Genomic DNA, 22,716 nt, shown 5'->3' with positions numbered 1-22,716 from the left:
GGCGGGGGGAAACAATCTTGCTCTGTCACCCAGGCTGGGATGCAATATCCGCTCACTGCAACCTCTGTCTCCCAGAATTCAGCGATTCTCCTGACTCAGCCTCCTCAGTAGGTGGGACTGCAGGTGCCCACCACCACATCCAGCTAATTTTTTGTATTTTTTTAGTAGAGACGGTGGTTCACCATGTTGGCCAGGGTGGTCTCAAACTCCTGACCTCAAGTGATCGGCCCACCTCAGTCTCCCGGAGTGCTAAGATTATAGGCATGAGCCACTGTGCCCGGCCGATATTGACCATTTTGTCAAATAGTAATTTAAGTCATAATATTTGTCAAGATTGCACTTGAAGGTTTCTGTGTTTGGTACAATGCTTAGAAAGTTCTTCTTGACCAGGGTTATTTAAACACACACATATACTTTTGTGGTTTTGCTTTTTTAAATGTAATTTTTATTCTCTTTGATTTATTTTGGTTTAAGATATTAGGTAGGAATACACATTTTTAAAAGTATTTTTTCAATAGTTGCTTAGCATTGTCCTTTGTTTCCTCACTATCTTTCCTTTTAAAATACAGCACTATGTTTTAAATGGCACTATTCCATTGTCTTACCCAACAGAATTAGCAATATTTAATTTTATTTAATATCCAGTTCATATTCAGATTTCCCCTTTGTCTTACAATGTTGTTTTCATTTGTTTTGTTCAAATCTTGATCCAAGCAAGGTCCCTGCTGTGGGGATTCACTCAGGGTGGTGGCAAAAATATTAAAGAAAAATATTAGAGAAAGTTACAGAATATAGTTGCAAACCTTCTTGGAAGGCCAAGAATTTTGCATAGTTTCAGTAGAAGTTTCAACCAAAGGCAGCCTAAATCCCCTTTACATTTAATTAATAAGAAAAACAAATAACTAAAGTATATAGAGGAGTTTATCTGTATAACTTGTTTACTCATGTAGTCTTAAAACTAACCTTTGAGCCAGACAGCCCTCTCAGCGGGAGGTTGACCAAGGAGATTACCCTCTACTGGTGTTTGCTTTAGGCATTGGAACCTGTCCTTTAATCTTCAGCTTTTAGTAGTGTTGACTCAAGCCTTTGTCAATTAAACTTTACTGAATAAATGCAAGTCTCATTGACTGAGGAAGGCCGGTGGCTGCTATCTCTTTATAGCATTCTCCAAGGAGTCTGTCAGTGGCCACAGACACCTAGCCTGCTCATTCACTGTATTCTGTGTGTGAATAAATTTATCATCTGTTGCTGAGTCAGGGTCTGCAGGACCCACCCCCATGCCCCACAAATGGCTCCTTTACCTCCTCCCCTTTTTTTGTTCTTTTTTTTTTTTTTGAGATAGAGTCTCCCTCTGTTACTCAGGCTGGAGTGCAGTGGTGCAATCTGGGTTCACTGCAACCTCCACCTCCCAGGTTCAAACAATTCTCCTGCCTCAGCCTCCTGAGTAGCTGGGACTATAGGTGCACGCTACCATGCCCAGCTAACTTTTTTTTTTTTTTTTTTTTTTTAGATGGAGTCTCACTCTGTCACCCAGGCTGGAATGCAGTGGCATGATCTCAGCTCACTGTAACCTCCATCTACTGGCCTCTAGTGTTTCTCTTGCCTCAGCCTGCTGAGTAGCTGGGACTACATGTGCACACTGCCTGGCTAATTTTTTGTGTTTTAGTAGAGCTGGGGTTTCTTCATGTTGCCTAGGGTGGTCTCGAACTCCTGAGCTCAGGCAACACCGCCTCGGCCTCCCAAAGTGCTGGGATTATAGGAATGAGCCACTGCTCCTGGCCTAAGCTAATTTTTATATTTTTAGTAGAGATAGGGTTTCACTGTGTTTGCCAGGCTGGTCTTGATCTCCTGACCTCAGGTGATCCAATTGCTTTGGCCCCCCAAAGTGCTGGGATTACAGGTGTGAGCCACCATGCCTGCTCCCTGACCCTTTTCTTTTTATTCAACTTGTTAGAAAAAACTGGGTCATTTATCCTCTAGAGGGTCCTGCAGTTGGAGTTGGCTGTGTGCAACCTTGTGGTAGTGTTTTGCAGGTCCTTCTTTCCCTGTCTTCTTTGTGACCTAGTTACTGGTTTCAGGGCAGTGTGGTGCCATAGCAGCTTCTCTGGCAATTGAAATGTTTTCTTATCTGCTCTGCCCTTGAGGTGGCAACTTGTCACACATGGCTACTGAGCACGTGAATTGTGGCTAGTGTGATTGAAGAACAGAATTTTTTATCTTATGTAAATTAGTTTAACTTTAGTCACACATGGCTACTGTTTGCCCTATTGAACAGCATAGCCCTGGATGCTCAATTAGATTCATCTTTTAAGCAAGTGCTTCGGTATTTAAATTTAGCTCAGTGGGATTTGAGGAGGCTGATGTGCTATGCTCTTATTAGCAATTGCTGGCATTTTTCCCCTGGTTTAATCTGGTCCCTTAGTCTCAGATCATGTTGGAAGATTATTTTTTGTCTTTTTAAAATAGGATTTTTGAATGTTTTTCCCCTGTATTCACTGATTACATTCATCATCTCATTCTCCATTCACTATTCTTAATGATCATTACTAAAACAAATTTAAAACTGCTGATACTCCTACAACTTTAAAATTTTTGCCTGTTTGTTTTCTAGCCCTTTGCCGCCATCTCTGTTTTTAGGTTGTCACTGTTAATGTCGATACTATTTTATTTGATATTTGACCTCACAGTGTATTATATTTTTCCCTGATTTCTGAATAGTCTTTGCCTTGGGAAGTATATTTTATATATATATTTTTACCCCTACAGCATCTTACCCAGAGCTGAGCATAACTAAATACTTCCTGGTTTGAATTTGTGAAAAATTTGCCCTGGCTTATGCAGATCATAGCTGAAACCTGTGTATCTGCTGGCAGATGCATCTGAGCAGAGCTTTCCATGAGCCAGGAGCAGGGTTGGTGTCTGCTGCAAGGCTCAGCACTGATGATGCCAGCATTGTCTCTTTACATCTTATTTTATTATTTTATTGAGACAGAATCTCTCTCTGTCACCCAGGCTGGAGTACAGTGGCACGATCTCAGCTTACTGCAACCTCCGCCTCCCAGGTTCCAGCGATTCTTATGCTTCAGCTACCCAAGTAGCTGGGATTACAGGCATACACCACCATGCCCAACTAATTTTTGTATTTTTAGTAGAGATAGGGTTTCACCATGTTGGCCGGGCTGGTCTCGAACACCTGACCTCATGTGATCCACCCGCCGTGGCCTCTCAAAGTGCTGGGATTACAGGCGTGAGTCACCATGCCTGGGTGTCTTTATATCTTTAAAAAGAGGAAATTAGCCTTGGAGCCAGGCCACACCAGAGGACCCATCAGATGTTGATAGTGTAGTCAGCCTGGCACTCAGGCAGTTTGGGCTTTGTCCTGAATTTTCTTTTCCTATAGAGGTTTTAGAGGTATTGTGGTATGAGCCAGCCTACTGGGGGCCTAATGCCAAAGTGGTAATAACAGAAGTGACAGTAAATGTCTAGGCGACCCAAGCTGTGGGCCAGACACCATGCTGGGCTGTTCATGGGTATGGTTCTATGTAATTCCTTAAACAGCGTTGGGAGGAAGGGGGCACTATTCTCACATAAAGTACAGAAACAAAGTAGCTTGTCAAAGTCATATGGGTGGTTTGGAGCCTGCTCAGGCTGTGACCTTTCATCACCACGCTATGTTTCCTTCCACAAGTAAGACAAGAGTTAAATCTGTGAAACGCTGGATGTGTGCTGTGCAAGAAGCTCAGGAGAAAATCCTCCAGGCTTTAGTGACATGGAGGCTTGAAAGACTGCTTGAGAAAGAGTGTGAGGTCTGGCTAAGTGTGTTCTCTGTGTGTGAAACAGTTTTGAATGTCACACGTGTGTGGGGAATGCTGGTGGGATTTCCTACATTTGGACCCTTGGGGAGCTTTGTGCACATAGCAAGATGATTTGAGTGTGGTTTTTAAAAGATGGCACTAGACTTCTCAGTGGTAATTAGTGTTAGCAGTTTGGGTTACTATTTCTTCAGAAAGGGTAATGGGGTTGGTGAAAATGTAGATTTTGTTGTGGTGATTTATCAAGTAGTGTCATAAACCGTTAACTTTGCCTTCCTTTGTGTGACCAGTCACCCTGTGACACTGAGACTGAAATATGGAGCCACCAGGGAGGTTGGGTATTGCGGGTCTTATTTTGAAAGTTCTTTAGTTGCTTTTAGAGCAAAGATGGAATGGTTCTTTTCACGTAGTTTTATTTTGTCTCTGTCTTTAGGATTTGGTCAACACTGGACTCAGCACTTTCTTTTTCTTTATTGCTTCAATCGTACTGGCTGCTTTAAACCACAGAACCGGAGCAGAAATATCTGCCGTGGTAAGCAAACTCAAATGGTTCAAGCAGGCTGATCTGGGGACCTCCTGTGACCTGCCCGCCTGTCCCTGGCATGTGTCCTGCTTGTCCTCCTGTGGCTTTTCCATTGCTAAAGATGATGTTACTGGGCCAGTGGGGGTCCCAGTCCCTTCAGTGCTGTGGTTCTTAAAGTATTGGCCCCAGAACAGCATCCTTGGCATCTGTTAGATGTCCTTAGGCTCCACTCCAGAGCTACTGAGTCAGAAATGTATTTGAATGAGCCCTCTGGATGATTCAGATGCTCACTGAAGTTCAAGATCCCCTGCTTTAGTTAGTTTCCAACACAGTCCTTGATATCTGTCAGTGATGTTGTTGAAGAGCCTTACCTGCTTGGGGAATGGAGGTTCTTGAATGCAGTCATGACACTGTTTAGCAGTTACATGACATTTTAAGGTGGAAATGCCATGGTGGTGGGGACCAGATAATGTAGGACTTTCCCTCTCTTATGTCTTGGGTTTCTGCGTTGTTCTCAGTTTACAAGGAACAGGCATCATTTTTGTAATGGGGAGATTAAAAGGTTTATAAACGATTAAACTAGCTACTCTCCCAGGTGCCACTCAGGAGATGTCTCAAGTCTTACCAAATAATTTAAACCCTGTGCTTCTCACTCTGGAGTGAGCTGCTCACTTCGAGCTGCCCAGGTGAGAGGCAGGTATGGGGTGGGGACACGGGCCTCCCTTTGACTCTGAGCCACCCTGTCATATGTATTTGAAATAAGACTTCTGAGTGGGGCTTCTGAGAGGGGGAAAAGATCAAGGAATGGAGGCAGAAGATTGTAATGGTCAGTTGGCAGAGCAGAAGCTTTGAGGGGCTAGGCCACGTGCCTGAGGACTAACTATACTGGTGTGTTTTAGATATTTGGCTTCTTGGCAACTGCGGCATATGGAGTGAACACATTCCTGGCAGTGCAGAAATGGAGAGTCAGCGTCCACCAGCAGAGCACCAATGACTACATCCGAGCCCGCACGGAGTCCAGGGACGTGGACAGTCGCCCCGAGATCCAGCGCCTGGACACGTGAGGATCTGCCTGGACCCTCCTCCCTCCCATCCTTGTGCCTGTCTCTCAGTCAAGTTTTCTTTCCCTCATCGTGTCAGATTTCCATGTGATTCTGTTGAATTTTGTCCTCTTTGGTAAAAGTTCATTTTGGGAAAGGGTTTCCTGAATGGCCCAGTGAGCAGTTCCGTGGTGGAGTCAGGAGGCCACGTTCCCTAGTGTTTGGGGCTGTGGGAGCAGCCGGTGTCACTGCCCAGGTTCACTTGAGGTCTTACCTGCCCCAAAGCACAGGCTTTCCTTTGACTCTGAGCCACCCTGTAGTGTATTTGTAACAAGACTTTGGATTAAATGGGGCTGCTAAGGGGGGAAATGTGAAGGAATGAAGGGACAGCATTGGAATGGTCATTCGGCAGCTGTTCTCAGGCAGCCTTAGGCATCACCTGCTCCAAGTCAGTGTTGAGTCTGGCTGCCGAGATCCACCCCACTCCTAGTCTTCCATGCCGGGGCCCCCAGGCAGCCAGCACTAGCCCAAAAGCCACAGGACTGGGGAAAACTGATGTCCTGTTAGGATGGCTTCCAGGGACCTCTGACTCATTGGAGGGTGACCTTTTGTTTCCTACTCTGCTGAGAAATCACTTGATTCTTCCTCAAATGAATCACTTTCCCAAACCCCAGATTCTTCAGGAATTTGGGGACCATCTTGTTTTCCAGTTTCCTTCCTACCCTAAATATTTTGAGGCTGAAATGCAGATTTTCAGTAATTTTACCTGCTCTGGTAAAAGCCATGAACAAAATAAGCCTATTCCAGCAGCCAAAGCAATTGCCCATTTGCTGGCTTCATGGACTGCAGGTGGGAGGTATAAGTTTGTGTTAAAAAACAGCATGCATGCGCGCGCGCACACACACACACACACACACACACACACACACCCTCACACACCCTCTATTTTAGGGATGTGTACTAATTTTCTAAATACCTGCAAAGAGTTCTAAAGTGATTCTGAGATTTGTCTAGGATTTGAAAATACTTGAATTTGCACCAGAACACACTCTTCCACCCATGTTTCAGAAGGCACTAATTGTCACTTTGGGCACCTCAGTGTTGTAAGTACAGACATCATTCCTGGGAGTTGTTGTGGGGAAAATCCTAGCTACTTAAGGTTTCTGATTGATTCTTGATAAAGTGAAGATTATTGTGAGAGGTGGATGAGCTCAGTGAGTCCCCATGATGCTGTAGTTTTTTTAAAAAATTAGAGATTAATTATATCTTTTATGGAAAAATTATTTTAGTTTGTCAGGTTTTCACTCTTTGAACTGTTGTTAATGTTTACAAACCTCACTCTAGTTCTAACATTTTGTGTTTAGCCCTCACCATAAAAAAAACACTGGCAGGAAGATTTTGCAGTAACGTGGAGAAATCCCCAAGACCAAGTGCTGACAAATGTTAACAGCTTTAGCAGTGTATAACTCCGAGGGGGCAGTTGGGGGCGGTTCTGTGTGAGAAAGCGTCCCCTTATGCACATGTGGCGTCTCATTCCCCAGAAAAGGACAGCGTCTGATCTCACAGTGTTGATCAGGCAACACTGCTGGGCTGGGGGTCAGAGATGGGGTTAGTTCCCTGCACCAACACCTTCAGTACGATCTGAGTTCAGAGCAGTGGCCCAGGCTATGTGACTGAGCACCATGTCTGCCTCAGGCTGACCCTGCTACCCTGTTGGCAACTCACCTCCCCTCTGTTCCCACAGCCTGAGTGTGCTGCCTGGTGGGTCTGTTGAGTGTGTTTGCAAAGTCAAAATTGGGCTTATCTCCCTTTGAGAGTTCCTTTTAAAATAGGGCCACAGACTCAGCCTTGCATTAAATGGGGCCCACTTGGAAGGACCACCCTGAGCTTTATCAGAAATCTCCTGCTGGGAATCATGTTACTTGGCCTCCAGAAAAGGCCGCCTTTGAAGTGAGATTGAAAACAAAGGTACCATTCAGGCGGGCTTGTTGACCAAGTTTTCCCAAGTCACTTCAGTAAGACCACTTGATCATATGGTGAAAGCAGGGACAGGTAGTCAGCCTCCTGAGGATGTGTTGTCAGCTGCAAGAAACAGTTCTGAAGTCATTGAAACTAAAGGCAGAGGAATGACCAAAAAGGATGAAACGCCACAGAGTGACTTAGGACTTAATTTGCATCTTTGTGGTAGATTCTTCAGAATTATTTATGTCCCTGTAATATGTAATATCCTTTGTGCCATGAGTCTCCCCTTTGGTTGTGTAAATGTTCTCCTTGTATTTAATTAGGAACTGGAAGTGGCACCATGGACACTTTCTAGTTGATGGAATGTGTGGTCACACCTCTCATCATGTATAGATCACGAAGTGATGAGAGCTCTGGAGGGAATAGGGTTTTCTTCAGTGAATGGGAAGATACCTGTATTTGTCTTACATTGCCTCTGTATGCAAACAGAGGACAGTCTATATCTGGGGGCCTTAAAACGACCTCTTGGCAAATTGAAGGAAGCATTTTTACATTTAATAGTTTCAGTATGGACCAATATCAGTTCGGTTTGGGCATTTGAAAGCTGAGTGACCTTAGTTTTTTCTCCGTGTTCTGGTGGGATGGTATTTGTTTTCACATTTCAAGCAAAACTTGAAGAAACTGCAGTTGCCATGTGCATTTGGATTTGTTCCTGGAGACTATAGCTGAAACCCTCAAGCATTTGGTGGAACCTCTGGTGGTTTTAGATGGATGCAAACACTGACATTCTCAGAGAAAGTTTATTTTGGCACTGATTGGGTGGAGTTCCTATTTTTTCCCTCTGATTCTCTTTGATATCCTTCCTTCACACTGCTGAGGGAATGGGAGGAAAATACATTTGGAGCCTTAAAGAGGGATTACAGTCATGAAAGGCTGAAGATACTTGTTGACCGCACATAAAGCTGGGAAGAACAGACGCAGTTACAGATTAAAATCTCATCAGCGAAGTTTGATTTGAAGTAAACAGCCATCCAAAGGAGGTGAAAAAGCAAGACTGTGGCGGCTTGCATAGCCCTGATACATATCTTCCTTGGCAACGTGAGCTGAAGCCAGCATGGGCAGGGCTGGCCCAGCTCTGAGGGCTTGGCTCTGGGAAGCCGGCGGCACCCCCAGCCCTTCAGGCCCTGTGACTGTCCCCTGGCTGGAAGGCTCATGCCTTCAGTCAATCATGGAATGTGTCTGACCTCCACCCTATGTCGGGTGCTTCTGGGAGAGCTTTGTGACTTGGTTGAAAACCTTCTTGCTCTCTTCAAGTTTGCAGTTTGATCTGTGGCTCTTGGAAGCTGTCCTAGTGAGTCAGCAATGGGTTAAGCCTGAGGAGACCAAGCACCAACACCTTTGTGCACCCATGTATGTGAATTCTTGCTTGCAGTGAATGAGCCCTGAGCAACCCTTATGTGTGTCATGTCCTGCGTGTGGCCCAGGCTTACCTTTTCTTGAAGATTCACATGAGAAATCCCTCACCTATCCATGTGCTCTAAGAGGGGGACCAAGGTCTAATCCCTTTCTGTGCCAGTTTCTGTGGATTGGTCTTAGCACCTAGGAGATGAATAGAGCGTGGAGACATGTGACCAATTTAGTAATTCTGCAAGGCAGTATGATGATTGAAGGGTTCCTATTGTCTCATCTGTGTTCAAAACAAAGCAGTCATGAAGTCATTGTGCCACTGCCTGACTGTCATCTTCTCCAGATCTTGTTTATAGAGAAATAATGACATTAAACAGGTATCAGGAAGGGGAAAAAGGTTTCTAGGCTAAGAACTGCTGATAGATTCTCTTGAGCAGAATAACAAGTTGCTTCCTGCTCCAGCGACTGCCATTAGCTTGTGAGGTCTCTAGGTGCCTTGTTAGTTCCTAGTGAAGCTGCAGAATCCAGAGTGTTTTCCAGGTCTGTCATATTTTATCAGCACCCATGCCCAGGCCCAACAGCTTGGTTGGCTGGTGAGGTCCACACACGGCCAGGTCTGGGATATGAGAGGAGGGAGGAAGTGTTGGCCTGGAACACCCCTGCTGTCTGCCATTAGCACTAGACAGCTCAGGCTATCTTGGAAACAGGTACTTGCTTAACTGCCTTCCTGTCCTCTTGTCTTTGAAAAGCTGTCTCGTGTTCCACAGTCAGCTTGAGGGCAAGAGTGGGATGCTGGGGACAGGTCTTCCCCATGCTGTGGGTGAGCTCCTGGCATCTGGCTCAGGAATGTGTGGGTCCAGAGTTGGCTTGGCTGCCCTCTCAGGCAGGACGCAGGCCTGACACCCTCAGCCTTCAGCTTTGTAAACTTCCCTGGAGTTTTATAGAATCTTGTGTTTCTTTGATTCTCAGCAGATATCATTCAAATCACAAGAACTGTCTGGTTGAGAAAGTAATTTAAAATATTTGACCTTTTATGTTTCTTTTATTTAGAAACTGAGAGAAAATACCTTCAGTGTCTGCTAGGTCTAGAAGAATTTTCTTCTTAAGGTGAATGTTCTGTTGATCTCTTCTTCCTGCAAGTGAGTAGCATTTGTACACTCTTCAGCTTGAAGCGGAGGAGTGGGTCCTATTATATTTTTCCTTCTTTTGTCTGGAATATATTCTTTTTCCATTTGGATACAGTTTTTCAACCTTTGAGATTTTTTTTTTTTTTTTCCTTTCTAGTTTTTCCTACTCCACAAACATAACAGTAAGGAAAAAATCACCCACAAGCCCGCTGAGTCTGAATCACTGGCAACTTGCCTAGAAAAGTTTAGATGATGGGTCCTTGAATGGTGTATCTGTTTCATAGGGTAAGTTTGTTGTCTTTGTTTTTTTTATGCTGAGGCTTTAATTTAGGTGACTTGCTATCTAGACACCCTGGAGTGTCATGTTTTCTTTGGGATGCATAATTCAAAAAGGCCAGGGAGCCTTTGGCTTGGACCCCTGGGAATTATTAGAACTTTAAAGTTCGAGTTTAGGAGTAAGAACGTATCTCAGACCACCTTAGTCAGCTTTGCTGATGGGATTTAGGTCCAGGCCAGAGTTTCTTTAAATAACTGTGTCTGAAAAGAGAGATGGTGTGAAACAAGATTCTGATAATGGTTTGTGTGAGATTTGGTCATAGTCTAAAACTGTCACGCCTGAGTTGCCTTAGGATGATAGTGCTGACACCCAGTGGGAAGTACCCCATTTTTGTCAGGAAAGTGAAGGGATGGTGAGGAGACGAGGGAGACCTAGTGTCCCCTGCACCAAGGGGAGGCCTGACTCACGCTGCTTCCTGCCACAGGCCCTGCTTTGCTTGCCTGCTATTTCCAGAATCAATTTTGCAAGTTTCAAGACTCTGTTCCCCTCTTTGCAGAATTGAGGAAGGCAAATACTCAGGGTTTGAAGGGAGATCTGGCTGGCCCGAGGGCTGGTGGAGGCAAGGGCAGGATGCCTGGGATGGACTCGTAGGCTGGCCTAGACCCAGAGGGGCCGCTTGCTCTCAACTCTTTCACTCTGTAACCCATTTAAAAATGAGTTTTTGAATCTTGCCTCAAATTGACCTCCTTGGATAAAATCAGTGCTTTTCCTAATTGATTTTGTTTGACGTGGTTCCCTCTAAGAGAATGCTAAGAATTGAAACTATTTGTATATGTTGAAATTTGTAGAGGTTCAGGAATCCATGGCAGAAACACTAAACTATTTATTTACAAGTATGACTATTTTTTTTGCAAAGTAGGCAATTCTGTCTTTGTATATTTTAAGGCAAATAATCACTTCACCTCTGGTGCCTTCCATGCGTTGCATAAGCACTCTTGTCAATCATGGAATTGGAAAAAGATGTACATTTAGTTAAACCAGATAACACTATTTTTGTAGCATGATTTTAGATTGTGTCCTTTTAATATTGTTTTCAACAATGGTAGTTTTGAGGTTTTGGCCATTTTCTCTTTACACTTTGTATGTATTTTAAAGAAGAAAAAAACAAAAAAAAAATTCCCTGGCTATTCCTCTTTCCTCTCTGCTGCTGCTTCTCCCACATCTTGTTCCTGCTTATTTAAATAGTTTGAGAGTAAGAGTATATTTCTGTGAAATAATTATAAGTCAGTATCATAGCATTTGGCATTTTTTAACCACTTGCTCAGTCTGGAGCCACTGCTCCCCTCAAACAGTGCAAAGAAAGTGGTTCCATATTTTACAAATGAAAGAGTGGCATCGGAGCCCTGACCTCCTTGTCTTTGGGTATAAAATAGTGAGAAGCTGGTGACCAGCTCCTTCCCCTGTGGTTTGAGCTGGTTAACTGAGCCCAAGCATATTCTCTGGCCCAGGCCCCTTCCAGGATCAGCGTGGGTATCCTGCGAGGCGCCACCTTCCTGCCCCTGTGGAGTGGGAAGCTTCCAGGGGCCCCAGCCGGCTCCCGGGCTCTCACCTTCCACTCTGATCTCAGATTGGTTTGTTGTGGACTCTGGCTAGACTTGGTGGCCCTTGCTGGGTTTCAGGCCTGAAAAGAACAGGCTGTTTGCTGTGAGGAGCTGGATGACACTAAGACACAGACACATACTCTTTAGTGGCCCTTTTGACTTTCCTTCCTGCAGGACGTGAGTTCTGTCTGGTTTCCAAAACCCTTGAGTAAACTAGCTGAGCCATTGCAAATGAAGGTACAGATGAATTGAAACATAAAATCATAGCTTTTGAAGTGTCTTTCTAAAGGGTCAGAATATGTAATTATTTGATAAGAAAGGATGTCAAGTCAGACAGCTAAGTAGTAACTTTCCAATATGATTTATCTGTGGTACTTCACCTGGTGGCACTTTTGGGGGGCAGTGTTAACAATCGCATTTTACTTGTTAAATCTCTCTCATTTTGGCTGTTTCAAGACACAACTGTGGGCTTTCTGAGGTGATGCCCATTGAGCAAACTTTGGTTTATGTGTTTGGTTTTCCAGCTAACGCAGAAGCCCCGGGTGGGCGCCCCCACCTCACAGGCTCTTGGGTTCAAGTCTGTATGTCTGGAGTGGGTTGGGACCCCAAAGCTTTGCTGCTATTGATTTGTCCCCGACAGCAGATAAAGCCTCACATTGCCCTCACTTTCCCCCCTTTCTTTTGAAGGACCAATTTTTCATGGTACTTGTCTTGATCGTTTTCATAGTGTTCAAATCTGTATTTTTGTATGTAGAAGGAAATAATTTTCTCAACACTAATCGTTAATAACTATTGTATTAAATTGTCATGAAGGAACTCTTGTTTAATAAATGGACGTGTAAGGATGTCGTTGTCTCTTTCTTCACTCTGACTGGCCTCCTCTGCTCCTTAAAGGCAACAGATCCAGTTCCTGAAACAGGTTGAACAGAGCCATGATCCTCAAGGTGGAACAAGGCTCTCTGACACCAGCTTTGCAGCTTTGCCAGGGCTGACAGGGTGGAACATATATTCCACCAGCGGCCTCTCCATTCCTGCACACCCAGCTTTCATACACATTTTCAGTACGTGTGGTGTGTGAAAGTTTGGCCAGAAAGTCTTGTCTTTTCCCCTCAGCCTGGACAAGAATGCCGACTGGAGTCCTCCACGGCTGCCACTCTCCGGGCTGTTATGCAGTCAGCTTCCAAACCAGGAGAGCCTGGGTTCTGGCTGCCTGAGGCTGCCGTGAGACACTATCCTGATGTGTGAGAGAGCCCTGGGCCAGTTACTCAACCTTTGTCTCAGTTTTTTGTTTGTAAAACAGCATAGTGTTGAGAACTAGAGCATGGGTCCCCAACCCCTGGGCAGTGGACTGGTACCATGGGGCCTGTTAGGAGCCACACCGCACAGCATTACCGCCTGAGCTCCGCCTCCTGTCATATCAGCAGTGCCATTAAGTTCTCGGAGGAACTCAAATCCTATTAAAAACTGCATGCCATGGATCTAGGTTGTGTGCTCCTTATGAGAATCTAATGCCTAATGATCTGAGATGAAGTTTCGTCCTGAAACCATCCCCTCCCACCCTCAACCCAACTGATCCCCCAATCCCTGGTCCATGGAAAAACTGTCTTCCACGAAACAGGTCCCTGGTGCCAAAAAGGTTAGGGACCACTGAAAGGATTAAATGGTACTCAGATTTCATGTGTATTGTTGCTAAGACTGAAGGCTGTCAGGATCCACACCAGTGTTGCCAGTTGGTATTGAACCTGATATGATACCAGATAGTATTGCTCTGGTTTTTCAAACACACACTCCATGCAAGTGGTCAGTCTGGCTTCATTCATTATGGCTTTTTTTCAGAGTAAGAGATTCACATGCAAGAGAATAAGGCCATAAATCCTCCAAACTCTGGCTCCTTCACAAGGCCTAGAGTCACAGAAAATGCCATCTGTTAAGAAGCTGCTTTTATATTTAAAAAAATATAAAAAGTTATAAAAGTCCATCAAAGATACACAGTATAAGTCCTTAGGTGAACACAGAAGGCTGGTATCATCTCCCGGCGTGGCCCATAGACCTGCTTTGGGGTCTGGAAGTTCACCATCCTGAGGGTCCCAGGAACTCCTGCCTGCTGGCTGGGCTCTAGGAAGAAGGAGGGTTTGGCTGGGCCTGCCCAGCTCCCTGTGACACTGTCACTGTGACATCACTGTTTGGTACCCTCTGTCTTTGCGATCAGTCAGTCTATGAGCTCTTCTTTAAACAGTCTTAGACCCAGAATGGTCATCTTACTCCCAGAAGACATGGTTTCCAAGGGTGGTTGGTGTCAGTTCTGGGTGCCGAGCCCCACTCTCTCCTGGGCGATAAGGCAAAGGTCAGTTTCTCCCTGCTTCAGCAATGAAGAGGAACTGGTGCTCCTTGAACCAAAGATTCTTGGGTCATTGTCACCAAAGTGCATGGCGTGGGCAGAAGCACTAAATGCAGACAAACCCACTGGGCCTGGCGGGGTAGCCCTGTCACAGTTTCTGTCTTTGTTCTTGTTAGTGAAACACAGAAGACCTCCCCCGACCCCTGCCGCCTAACAGTGTGGAATGCCTGCTGCCCAGGTGGAGACAGGGCTCTGCTTTGACTCCTTGTGCTGGTTTTTGTCAGAAAGGTTGAAGGGCTGAAGGCCTGTGGGACAGAAATGGGGAGAAGGGGTGGGATACCCAAGATGCCCCCATGCACAGCATGGTCAACAGTGCTGAGCTGAGGGGCAAGCCTGGTAGGCTGGGCTCAAGCGGGACCTGAGGCTGTGGGGGCCTGCTGTGTCTGCAGCCCCCTCTGCAACGCAGAAGTCCGGACCTCCCCTCCAATGTCAGCATCCCCTGTGAGGTGCAGGGGTGGAGGCCCGTGTGGCTTAGGTTGCCAGGGCACCACCAGGCCGTCAGTCAGAGTCCGAGTCAGAATTCTCTTCTGAAAGGAAAGCAGAGAGGATGCTTGGCAGGAGGCTCAGGGCAGCGGTGCCCAGGAACAGTCTCTGGGGAAGCACAGCTGGGTTGCTGGCAGGAGCCTGGGTGTAGGCCTCCCGCACCTGACTCTACCGTTTATATTACTCTCTCAGTAATCGCTAGCATGAGGGCAGGCTCCAGGCTGGAGGCTCGCCACAGGCAGCAGCCACTTTATCTTTTTTTTTTTTTTTTGAAATGGAGTCTTGCTCATCACCTAGGCTGGAGTGCAATGATGTGATCTCACCTCACTGCAACTTCCACCTTCCCAGGTTCAAGAGATTCTCCTGCCTCAGCCTCCCAAATAGCTGGGATTACAGGCATGTGCCACCATGCCTGGCTAATTTTTTTATTTTTAGTAGAAAAATTAGAGGGGTTTCACCATATTGGTCAGGCTGGTCTTGAACTCCTGACCTTAGGTGATCTGCCCACCTTGGCCTCCCAAAGTGCTGAGATTACAGGCAGAAGCCACTGTGCCTGACCTCTGTATTCAATTCTAACATATAAGCCAGGAGTAATTTTATAACAAAATAATTGTTATATATGTGAAACTCTCCAAATAGTAAAAAAAAAAAAAAAAACCCACCCAAGTCTCTGCTGATGTTTACTGCTTGTTCCCTGGGCTGGGAGCACATGCTGCAGGCAACTGGCAGCAGGTTGCAGAACCTGAGGAAACCACCGGGGAGCTCTACTCTAGTATTTGCCAAGGGACGGGATGGGATGAGTGGCATTCATTTCCAGCAGAAGGACTGGTTTCTGGGATTCACAGTCCCCATGGCCCCAACACCTGGCTGTTCTGTTAGGAAACTAGTGGCTCTTAAGCCTAACCCACTGGGTCCTCCCTAGGGAAGATCCCAACCACAGGGTGGTGCCTGCAGGCCCTTCCAGAGCTGCCCTGGTCTACCTGCTGGGCCACAGGCACTGCCAGCAGGGGCACACTGCTAGGTCTAGAAAAGCATCTCCCTGAGCGGAAGCCCCTGCTCTCTGTGCTCTCAGCTTTCTTCCCGGCACCTGCCTGGTCTCTTCTGCCTGCACACTCCTCTACTGCCATCCATCAGGACCTAGCTCTAGCGTCCCCTCTGAACCCCCAGGCCGGGTGGCACTCAGCGTGGGCCCACCTTCAGCCGCTGTATCCCTCCCTCTATCGGCTCCTGTTGTATTGTCATTGCTGCCCCATCTGGCCTTTCCCCTGGTATGGCACACGTCATGTGTCCCTCCCCATGGTTTCTGGGTCTGACTCCTGTCTGGCCTCTGAGCTCCTCAGGAGAGGCCTGGGTGGGTGAGACAGCAGAGGGGCTGAGATGGGGAGGTGGCTACTCTGGATCCCAGGTGGACAGGTGCTCTGAAAGTGACTGGCTGCCCAGGGTGGTGGCAGGGGGGTTGTCCAGGGAGACTTGCTGGCTTGGCCCGAGGCTCTGCCATGTCCACTGCTTGCCCTTCTTAGAAAGGCTGGGTGAGGGGGAATGAGGGGAATGGGATTGGCTTTGTGATTAGTGCTGCATGACGTTACGTGAGAATGGGTTGTGAAAATACTTCCTGCCATCAGAGGGACCAAATGATCCCACCCCAGCCTCAAACTTGCCAGCCATCCCCAAAGGAGGGCAGGCCCCTGCCACAGCACTGCTGGGGTGATCAGGGTGGCTGCTCACCTTCTGTCTTGCGTGCTGTGGCCTCATCTGCAGAGTCCCCTTGTTTGAGGAATTTGGCCACTTCGTTAAAGATCAGGTAGAAGTCAATTGCAAACACAATGGTGGCAAAGAAGCCAAACACCTGTGGGCAGAGTGGATGGGACGTATCACAGGGCTGATTCCCTGTTCCAGGAGGCTGGGAACAAGCGGGGTGGCACTGAGACGCATCTGCCTCAGCCTTGGGGGCCATTTCAGACCTGCTTGGACAAACAGCCAGAGTGACAGGCACAGTAATTACACATTCCGAGTAATGGAAGTGGGAAAATGAGATGTGAACTTGGTTTAACAGCCTTTCAAAATCTCTAACAAGAGGAGTTTGGAATCATCATCGGGACCCATATGAGACCCCAGGGGGGCCCCAGCAGAGAAAGGATCTGCCCCAGGTCACACCCCAAGTGAGCAGCTAGAGGGGCATCTGCAGCTTCCAGAGGGTGGGGCGTCTGCTCACCCCAGCGGCTTTGGAAGCCCCATCCGAGTACTTGGCGACAGCCGTGATGGAGATGGCAAAGTAGATGAGGGCTGCGGTGACACAGCGCAGGAAGTCCTGGGGAGAGAGGGGTGCGACCATGTTGCCCTGAGCCCGCTGGAGCTGAGCACAGCATGGGGAGGAGGCCTAGCAGCCTGGTCATGTTCCCAGCCCCAGGCCTCACACCTGAGGGCTCCTACCCTGCCCTGGCCCCACCCACATGCCTAGGCCCTTGTCATGCCCCCCAGATGCCTCTGCTGCCCTGCCAGCAGCTGACACTGCCGTATCCAGGGTCCAGCGGGGCTGCTGTCCTAAGCTCTGGACAAAAAACTGTGTATCAGGCTGCAGCTGCCCTGTGACATGGCCCACTTGGAGGAAGCATAAGTTGGAAACACCCCCATCTGCTCCCTTCCTGATCTCCAATAGGGAGATCTGGCCCTGGGTCTTGCTTTGCCACACTCTTGTGGCAGATCCATTTATGGATTACAGTTTCTGCTTACCCGTCCCTAAGATGGGGACACAGGGTGCAGCCCTCCTGAGGTGGCGGATGCTGGATATGAAGTCAAGACACCATGGTTCAAGTCCAGCCTTTGCTGCCCTTTCTCTAGGACACATTTCATTCAGCGAAGTCCACTGGAGTCTGAGCCCTCCCAGGTGATAAAACGAGGTCAGGGTTGCTGATGGCTGAGGTCTGGGTAGGCCCTGCATATCCTCAGTTAACCTGCCCTGCCTGTGTGGAAATGGCTTGAATTCCTGTGACTGCAGCTCATTCCTGAAGACCCTGTGGGGATTACCAGCGCCACCTTGTGGCCACAGACCCCTTGCCGGGTTCCCTGCCTCACAGACCTGCTCTAGAGGCACCACAGCCCACTCCGGACTGCAGGGCTGCTGAGTAGTGGAGCTGCGATGATCTGAAGCTGGGTCTCTCCATCCAGTACTAACCAACTGCAAACTCCAGCACACTGGAGAAAGGGTAAGGGCCCAAGTGCATGACTCTGGACTCCTCATCTGGCTGCTTTCTGCAGGGCACCCCTCCCTCCTGGAGCCCCTGTCCTCACCATCATGGGCCAGCACAAGCCCTGCCACTTGTCATTCAGCTGCATGGCATCAGCAAAGAGGAAGTACAAGGCCAGCAGGAACTCCAGCAGAGGTGCTGTGAGGAAGGCAGATGCTGAGGACGCCACGTAGCAGATGAAAGTGATGAACGAGAGACCCTGCGGGCAAGGAGTTTAGGGTGAAGCCAGAGCCTTTTCATGCTCCTTGTTGAGTGCTCCTCTGAGCAAGGACCTGTGGTCAGGATAGAGGAAGCTCCAGCAGGGGAAGCCAGCTGCTCACAGTCCCACAGCTGGGAAGTGGCAGAGCCAGATTAAAATCCCACGCCAAGCGCCATGGATGACACCTGTAATCCCAGCACTTTGGGAGGCCGAGGCAGGTGGATTGCTTGAGCCCAGGAATTCAACCCCAGCTTGGACAACATGGCAAAACCTCATTTCTACAAAAAATACAAAAATTAGCCGGGCGTGGTGGTGTGTTCCTGTAAACCCAGCTACTTGGGAGGCTGAGGTGGGAGGATCACCTGAGCCCGGGAAGGTCGAGGCTGCAGTGAGCTATGATCAGACCACTGCACTCCATCCTGGGTGAGAGAGTGAGAGACTCTGTGCCCCCACTAAAAAAAAAAAAAACCCAGCATGGCCCAGAGTCCTAACCCCGCCCTGTCTCCCCACTAGGACCCAGTCAGAAAGCCTCAGCCTCCCAAGCACATCCACCCCACTCAGTGCCCTTCGGAGGCAAATCCAAGCTGGGCAGGAACCAGTTTCCAAAAAGTAACACCCAACACCAAAGACGTGTGCTTGTCACTGAATGTAAATTTCACCTTGAAAACAAAAGACAGATCTCTTTAGTTAATGACATGCAAGCTGAAGTGTTCAGTTCAAATGTCCTGATGTCCTTATTTTGTGTTAGGCACAATGGATTCATGGACAGACAGATAAAGGAAAAAAATCTTTCAGCGTTTTAATGCATTTGCAAATTCTCATAATAAGAAAGGAACATCCAAGAGAGGGTACATTGGCACTGACACCTCAGGCCCCACTGCCTCATTCATACAGGGCCAGCTGTGAAAGGCAGGACCAGCTGTACTTGAACTACAAGAATCAAAATTTTCACTGCAGCCTTTCCCACAACTCTGTAGGTGGGAAGAGCTGATGGGAGAGGATGCTGAGCTCTGGTCAGTCCTGCAGCCCAGGTGTGCTGCAGAGCAGGCCAAGGTGATCTGTTGGCCAGCCTGGGCTCCACAGTGCCTGGTGCCCTGAGGCTCACTGGCATCTCCCCTGACCCTCACATCCACCTATGAGCACAGCCCCGCTTACAGATGAGAAGACTCTGTCACATGGCTAATCAGAAGCTACTAGAATTTGAACCCAGGGCTGGCTGACCCCCCAGATAGAGTTCTTTTTTTTTCTCCAGAGGCGGAGTCTTGCTCTGTTGCCCAGGCTGGAGTGCAGTGGCACGATCTGGGCTCACTGCAACCTCTGCCTTCCAGGTTCAAGCGATTCTCCTGCCTCAGCCTACCAAGCAGCTGGGATTACAGGTGCCTGCCACCACGTCCAGCTAATTTTCATATTTTTAGGAGAGATGGGGTTTCACCATGCTGGTCAGGCTGGTCTCGAACTTCTGACATCAGGTGATCCACCCACTTCGGCTTCCCAAAGTGCTGGGATTACAGGCATGAGTCACTGTGCCTGCCACAGATAGAGTTCTTAAGTAACTTGGCCCTGTGGGTGCTGGAGAGGCCATCTGTCTTGGTTTCTGTCATTGTGCCTGTGTCTGAACATATCCATGGCTCAGTAGCTTCTAGTGGGCGCAGGGGGCCCCATGGGGACACCCAGATGCCCCACAGGAAGCACTGTGGCTGCTTCAGACAAATGAACTGCAGGGATCCCAGGGGGTCCCCAGGGCACCCCCATTCGCCCTGCACATGGCCTTGGCTGTTGCTGAGCCCCCTTTGGACAGACAGACTAAGGCATAGAGAGGGGCTGTGAGGCTGCTGGGGCCTGCCAGGAAGGCCTTCTGTGAGACCCACCCAGCCCTGGTCCTCTGCCAAAGGCTGTCTTCCTGGCCCTCCCCTTCCTGCCCCAAAGCCTAATTCTGGGGATTCCCCTCTCAATTCCTGTTTTTTCATCCCGCGATTTCTGGGGCCCCTTCTTCTCTCGGTTTCTGTCCAAGTCAGCTTCTGCACTTGCTTGTCCTGGGAGTGGGAGTTAGGGGACAAGGGAAGCAGGAGTGCCCTCAGCGGCTCCTGTGAACCCTGAGTACAGACCCCTCACCCCTCCTTATCCTCCCTGACCTGGATTCCTGACATCCGGTAGGCTCAGGGTGGCCTCTATGCTCTGGCTGGTCATACACCTCCTCCCCACATGAGGTGGTCCTGGGTGGGGGAAGGGGTCAAGCCCCCTCAGGGGACGGTGGATTCCAGGCTTCTCCCCTCAAGTGGCTCCCAGTGGTCTCCAGGGTGGGGCTGGGAGTGTGGCCTCTGGGATGACCGCAGGAGAGGCTGCAGGACCACCTTCGCCCTCTGCCCTGAGCGACCCGGGAGAGGTCCCGGGGCAGAATACCCCTTCCTCCTGCCCCCACCCTCCGGGCCGCTCTCAATGGACCCCTCAGTTGAGCCTCCTGTCAAATCAGGCGCCTCAGCACTCTCATCTGCAAAGTGGGGACAGGGGCAGAAAGCGCCAAGTCGCTGGGATCTCAGCAATAAGTGGCCGCCAACATGCACCGCTCCCTCCTCCCTCCTCCCTCCTCCCCCAGCCCCCGGCCTGGCCTCTCCCTCCCCATTCACTGCGGCCCAGCACCACCCCCACCCCACGGCGGACAGTGCCGGCGCCTCTTGTGTCCAGAGAACAAAGAAGCCCGACCGGCCGGGGCGGGGGCGAGCGCAGAGTAGGAAGGAGCCGGGCGGGGGTGGGGAGGAGGGCAGTGAAGTCACCGCTGGGCCGCCTCACCCAGTCCCCGAAGTGGGGTCCCTCCCGCTCCGCACGGCCCGCGCTCGCTCAGCCCCGCCTGCGCCCCGCAGCTCGAGGCCCCTGCCCGCCCACCCCGCGCAGGGAAGCGGACCCCGCCGCGGCCCAGGAGTACCGGAGGTCCGAACGGGCCGAGTCCCCGGGGCCCAGAGAGCGCCTCAGCTCTGGACTCGCTGGGACAGCGCCGCTGAAGGCCCCGGCTCGACCCCCCAACCCCTCACCGCCGTCCGAAGTTTGGGGACCTCCTCCCAACTTAGCCAAGCGCCTGAGAAAAGTCGGCCGAGGCTGCGCGGGGAGGGGGGCATCGGAGCACGGCCGCCACCCAGGGAATCCACCCGCGCCCAGACGTCCCCCTTCAAAAGCAGGGCCGTCGAGGGTCCCTCCGCACTCACGGACTCGGCCAGCAGGAGGCGGCCTTTGAGCGAGCAGAGGAAGGCGCGCGCCGGCAGCAGGGCGCGGAGCCCCGGAACTACGGGGACGACTCGGGAGCCGCTGGCGGGCTCGGGGTCTGGGTCGGGGTCGGGGTCCGGGGGCCACATGGCGGCGGCGGCAGGGCCCAGGCTCTGCCTGGCTCCCCTCTCCCCACGCCCGGAGGGAAGCGGAAACTCTGGCTGTGCGGAAGTAGGGCAGGCGACACTGGCTAGAGAGCAGGGGCGCATCCCCCGCCGCTCCGCCCCGCCCCGCCCCCACCCCCACCCGCTCCTCCGCCCCGCCCCTCTCCCTCGGACCCCGGGGGCCGCGGGTGCTGGGCCCGACCCGCCCACGCCCCGGCCTGGGGCCTCCGCCGACCCCGCCTTCTCCTTCACCCCCGTCCTGGATGCTGGAGACCTCCAGATCACCGACCCGGCACCCCATCGGAGGTCCCATCTGTCTTCCCCTATCTAGAAGGGCTGTCTATACTCGCTGTGTCTGGTCTAACTTCCTGCCCGTGCGCGTGTCCGGGATCCGGGAACCCAAGCGTCTAAACAGCAAAGACCCCGGCCTTGATGTCGGCTTCGCACCCCAAGCCTCTCTCTTTCTTGGGGGCCCGAGTTTTCTTGCGACTTCCCTGGCCACCCCTCCTGTCCTCGGCCGTCCCACTCTCCCCCAGGGCCTCTTTGTTGGCTCTTCAGGCCTTGGTCCTGCACCCGCCTCCCCCAACCCAACCCTGGAGGACTCTCAGACCAGCACGTGCAGCTCCAGGCACATAGACACGCACACAGGCGCAAACACACACAGACACCCACACACAGGCACGCACATCTGCAGGACTCCATGACCTGCAGTTTCCCTCAACCTAACACAACTCTCTGTCTCTCTCTCTCTCTCTCTCTCACACACACACACACACACACACACACACACACACCACACTCATGTGTGCACATCTGCAGAGCGTCTGGAGTTCAGCGTGATCAAGACCCAGCTTCCTGTGCCTCTGTAAAGGGCACTGCCCCCTCCTTTCCTTCCGCCCAACTAGTGGAGACCTGTGGGTCATCCTTGTTCCTCCTTACTGGCAGTCTGTCACCAAGGTCCTCCCACCTTCACCTCCTATAGCTTTCCCTGATCTCTGTCCACTTCTGACCTCCACTAGAGCCCAAAGCATTCCTGCCCCCTCCCCGCTGAACTGCTGTGATGGCATCTTTAAGAGGCCCTTAAGTTTTCTCTCTCAGCAGCAGGGGAGAGCTTATAGCACAGCATAGTGCACCCTTGACATAACTAACTCCATCTTAGAAAAAGACTTTTTTGTGTGTGTGACGGAGTTTCACTCTTCTTGACCAGGCTGGAATGCAAGGGTGTGATCTTGACTCATTGCAACCTCCGCCTCCTGGGCTCAAGTGACTCTCCGGCCTCAGCC

General features: G+C 49.9%; 2 protein-coding genes across 5 annotated transcripts in view; one reads left to right on the top strand and one right to left on the bottom strand.

Moving 5' to 3' along the window:
• CMTM4 (CKLF like MARVEL transmembrane domain containing 4) overlaps positions 1-10,110 on the top strand; it is a 72,738-nt gene extending 62,628 nt beyond the window's left edge. For 2 of the 3 annotated variants that reach the window (XM_032284129.1, XM_032284130.1), the window contains exons 3-4: positions 4,246-4,344; positions 5,235-5,497. In XM_032284129.1, the coding sequence (XP_032140020.1) occupies positions 4,246-4,344; positions 5,235-5,399 (264 nt within the window). In that variant the 3' untranslated portion in view covers positions 5,400-5,497. Of the gene's footprint in view, positions 1-4,245; positions 4,345-5,234; positions 5,498-10,028 lie in introns of those variants that run through there. The other variant, XM_032284131.1, reaches the window with a different exon arrangement.
• A 951-nt stretch (positions 10,111-11,061) lies between these two features.
• On the bottom strand, positions 11,062-22,254 carry CMTM3 (CKLF like MARVEL transmembrane domain containing 3). 2 transcript variants are annotated; one of them, XM_032284128.1, is made up of 6 exons: positions 21,780-22,254; positions 21,272-21,490; positions 17,919-18,074; positions 16,843-16,938; positions 16,356-16,476; positions 11,062-14,674 (listed from the first exon to the last, which is right to left on the bottom strand). In XM_032284128.1, exons 2-6 carry the CDS (start codon positions 21,416-21,418, stop codon positions 14,646-14,648), a joined length of 549 nt encoding a protein of 182 aa, XP_032140019.1. In that variant the 5' UTR covers positions 21,419-21,490; positions 21,780-22,254; the 3' UTR covers positions 11,062-14,645. The 2 variants fall into 2 exon arrangements, with proteins under 2 accessions (XP_032140019.1, XP_032140018.1); XM_032284127.1 differs by lacking the exon at positions 21,780-22,254 and having other exon boundaries at positions 21,272-21,555.
• Positions 22,255-22,716: the final 462 nt, after the last annotated feature.

This window comes from Sapajus apella, unplaced genomic scaffold, assembly GCF_009761245.1.
Source record: "Sapajus apella isolate SASKATOON/1434 unplaced genomic scaffold, GSC_monkey_1.0 scaffold15, whole genome shotgun sequence".
NCBI classification, from domain to species: domain Eukaryota; kingdom Metazoa; phylum Chordata; class Mammalia; order Primates; family Cebidae; genus Sapajus; species Sapajus apella.
Note: the sequence above shows the minus strand (reverse complement) of the source record. Positions and strands in the feature narration are given on the sequence as shown.

Coding starts and splice junctions, on each gene's coding strand:
- CMTM3 (XM_032284127.1), bottom strand. CDS start 21,538: ATGCGCCCCTGCTCTCTAGCCAGTGTCGCCTGCCCTACTTCCGCACAG. Junction 16,939..17,918: donor GCTTGTGCTGGCCCATGATG/GTGAGGACAGGG, acceptor CTCTCTCCCCAG/GACTTCCTGCGCTGTGTCAC. Junction 16,477..16,842: donor GGGCTTCCAAAGCCGCTGGG/GTGAGCAGACGC, acceptor CTCTGCCCACAG/GTGTTTGGCTTCTTTGCCAC.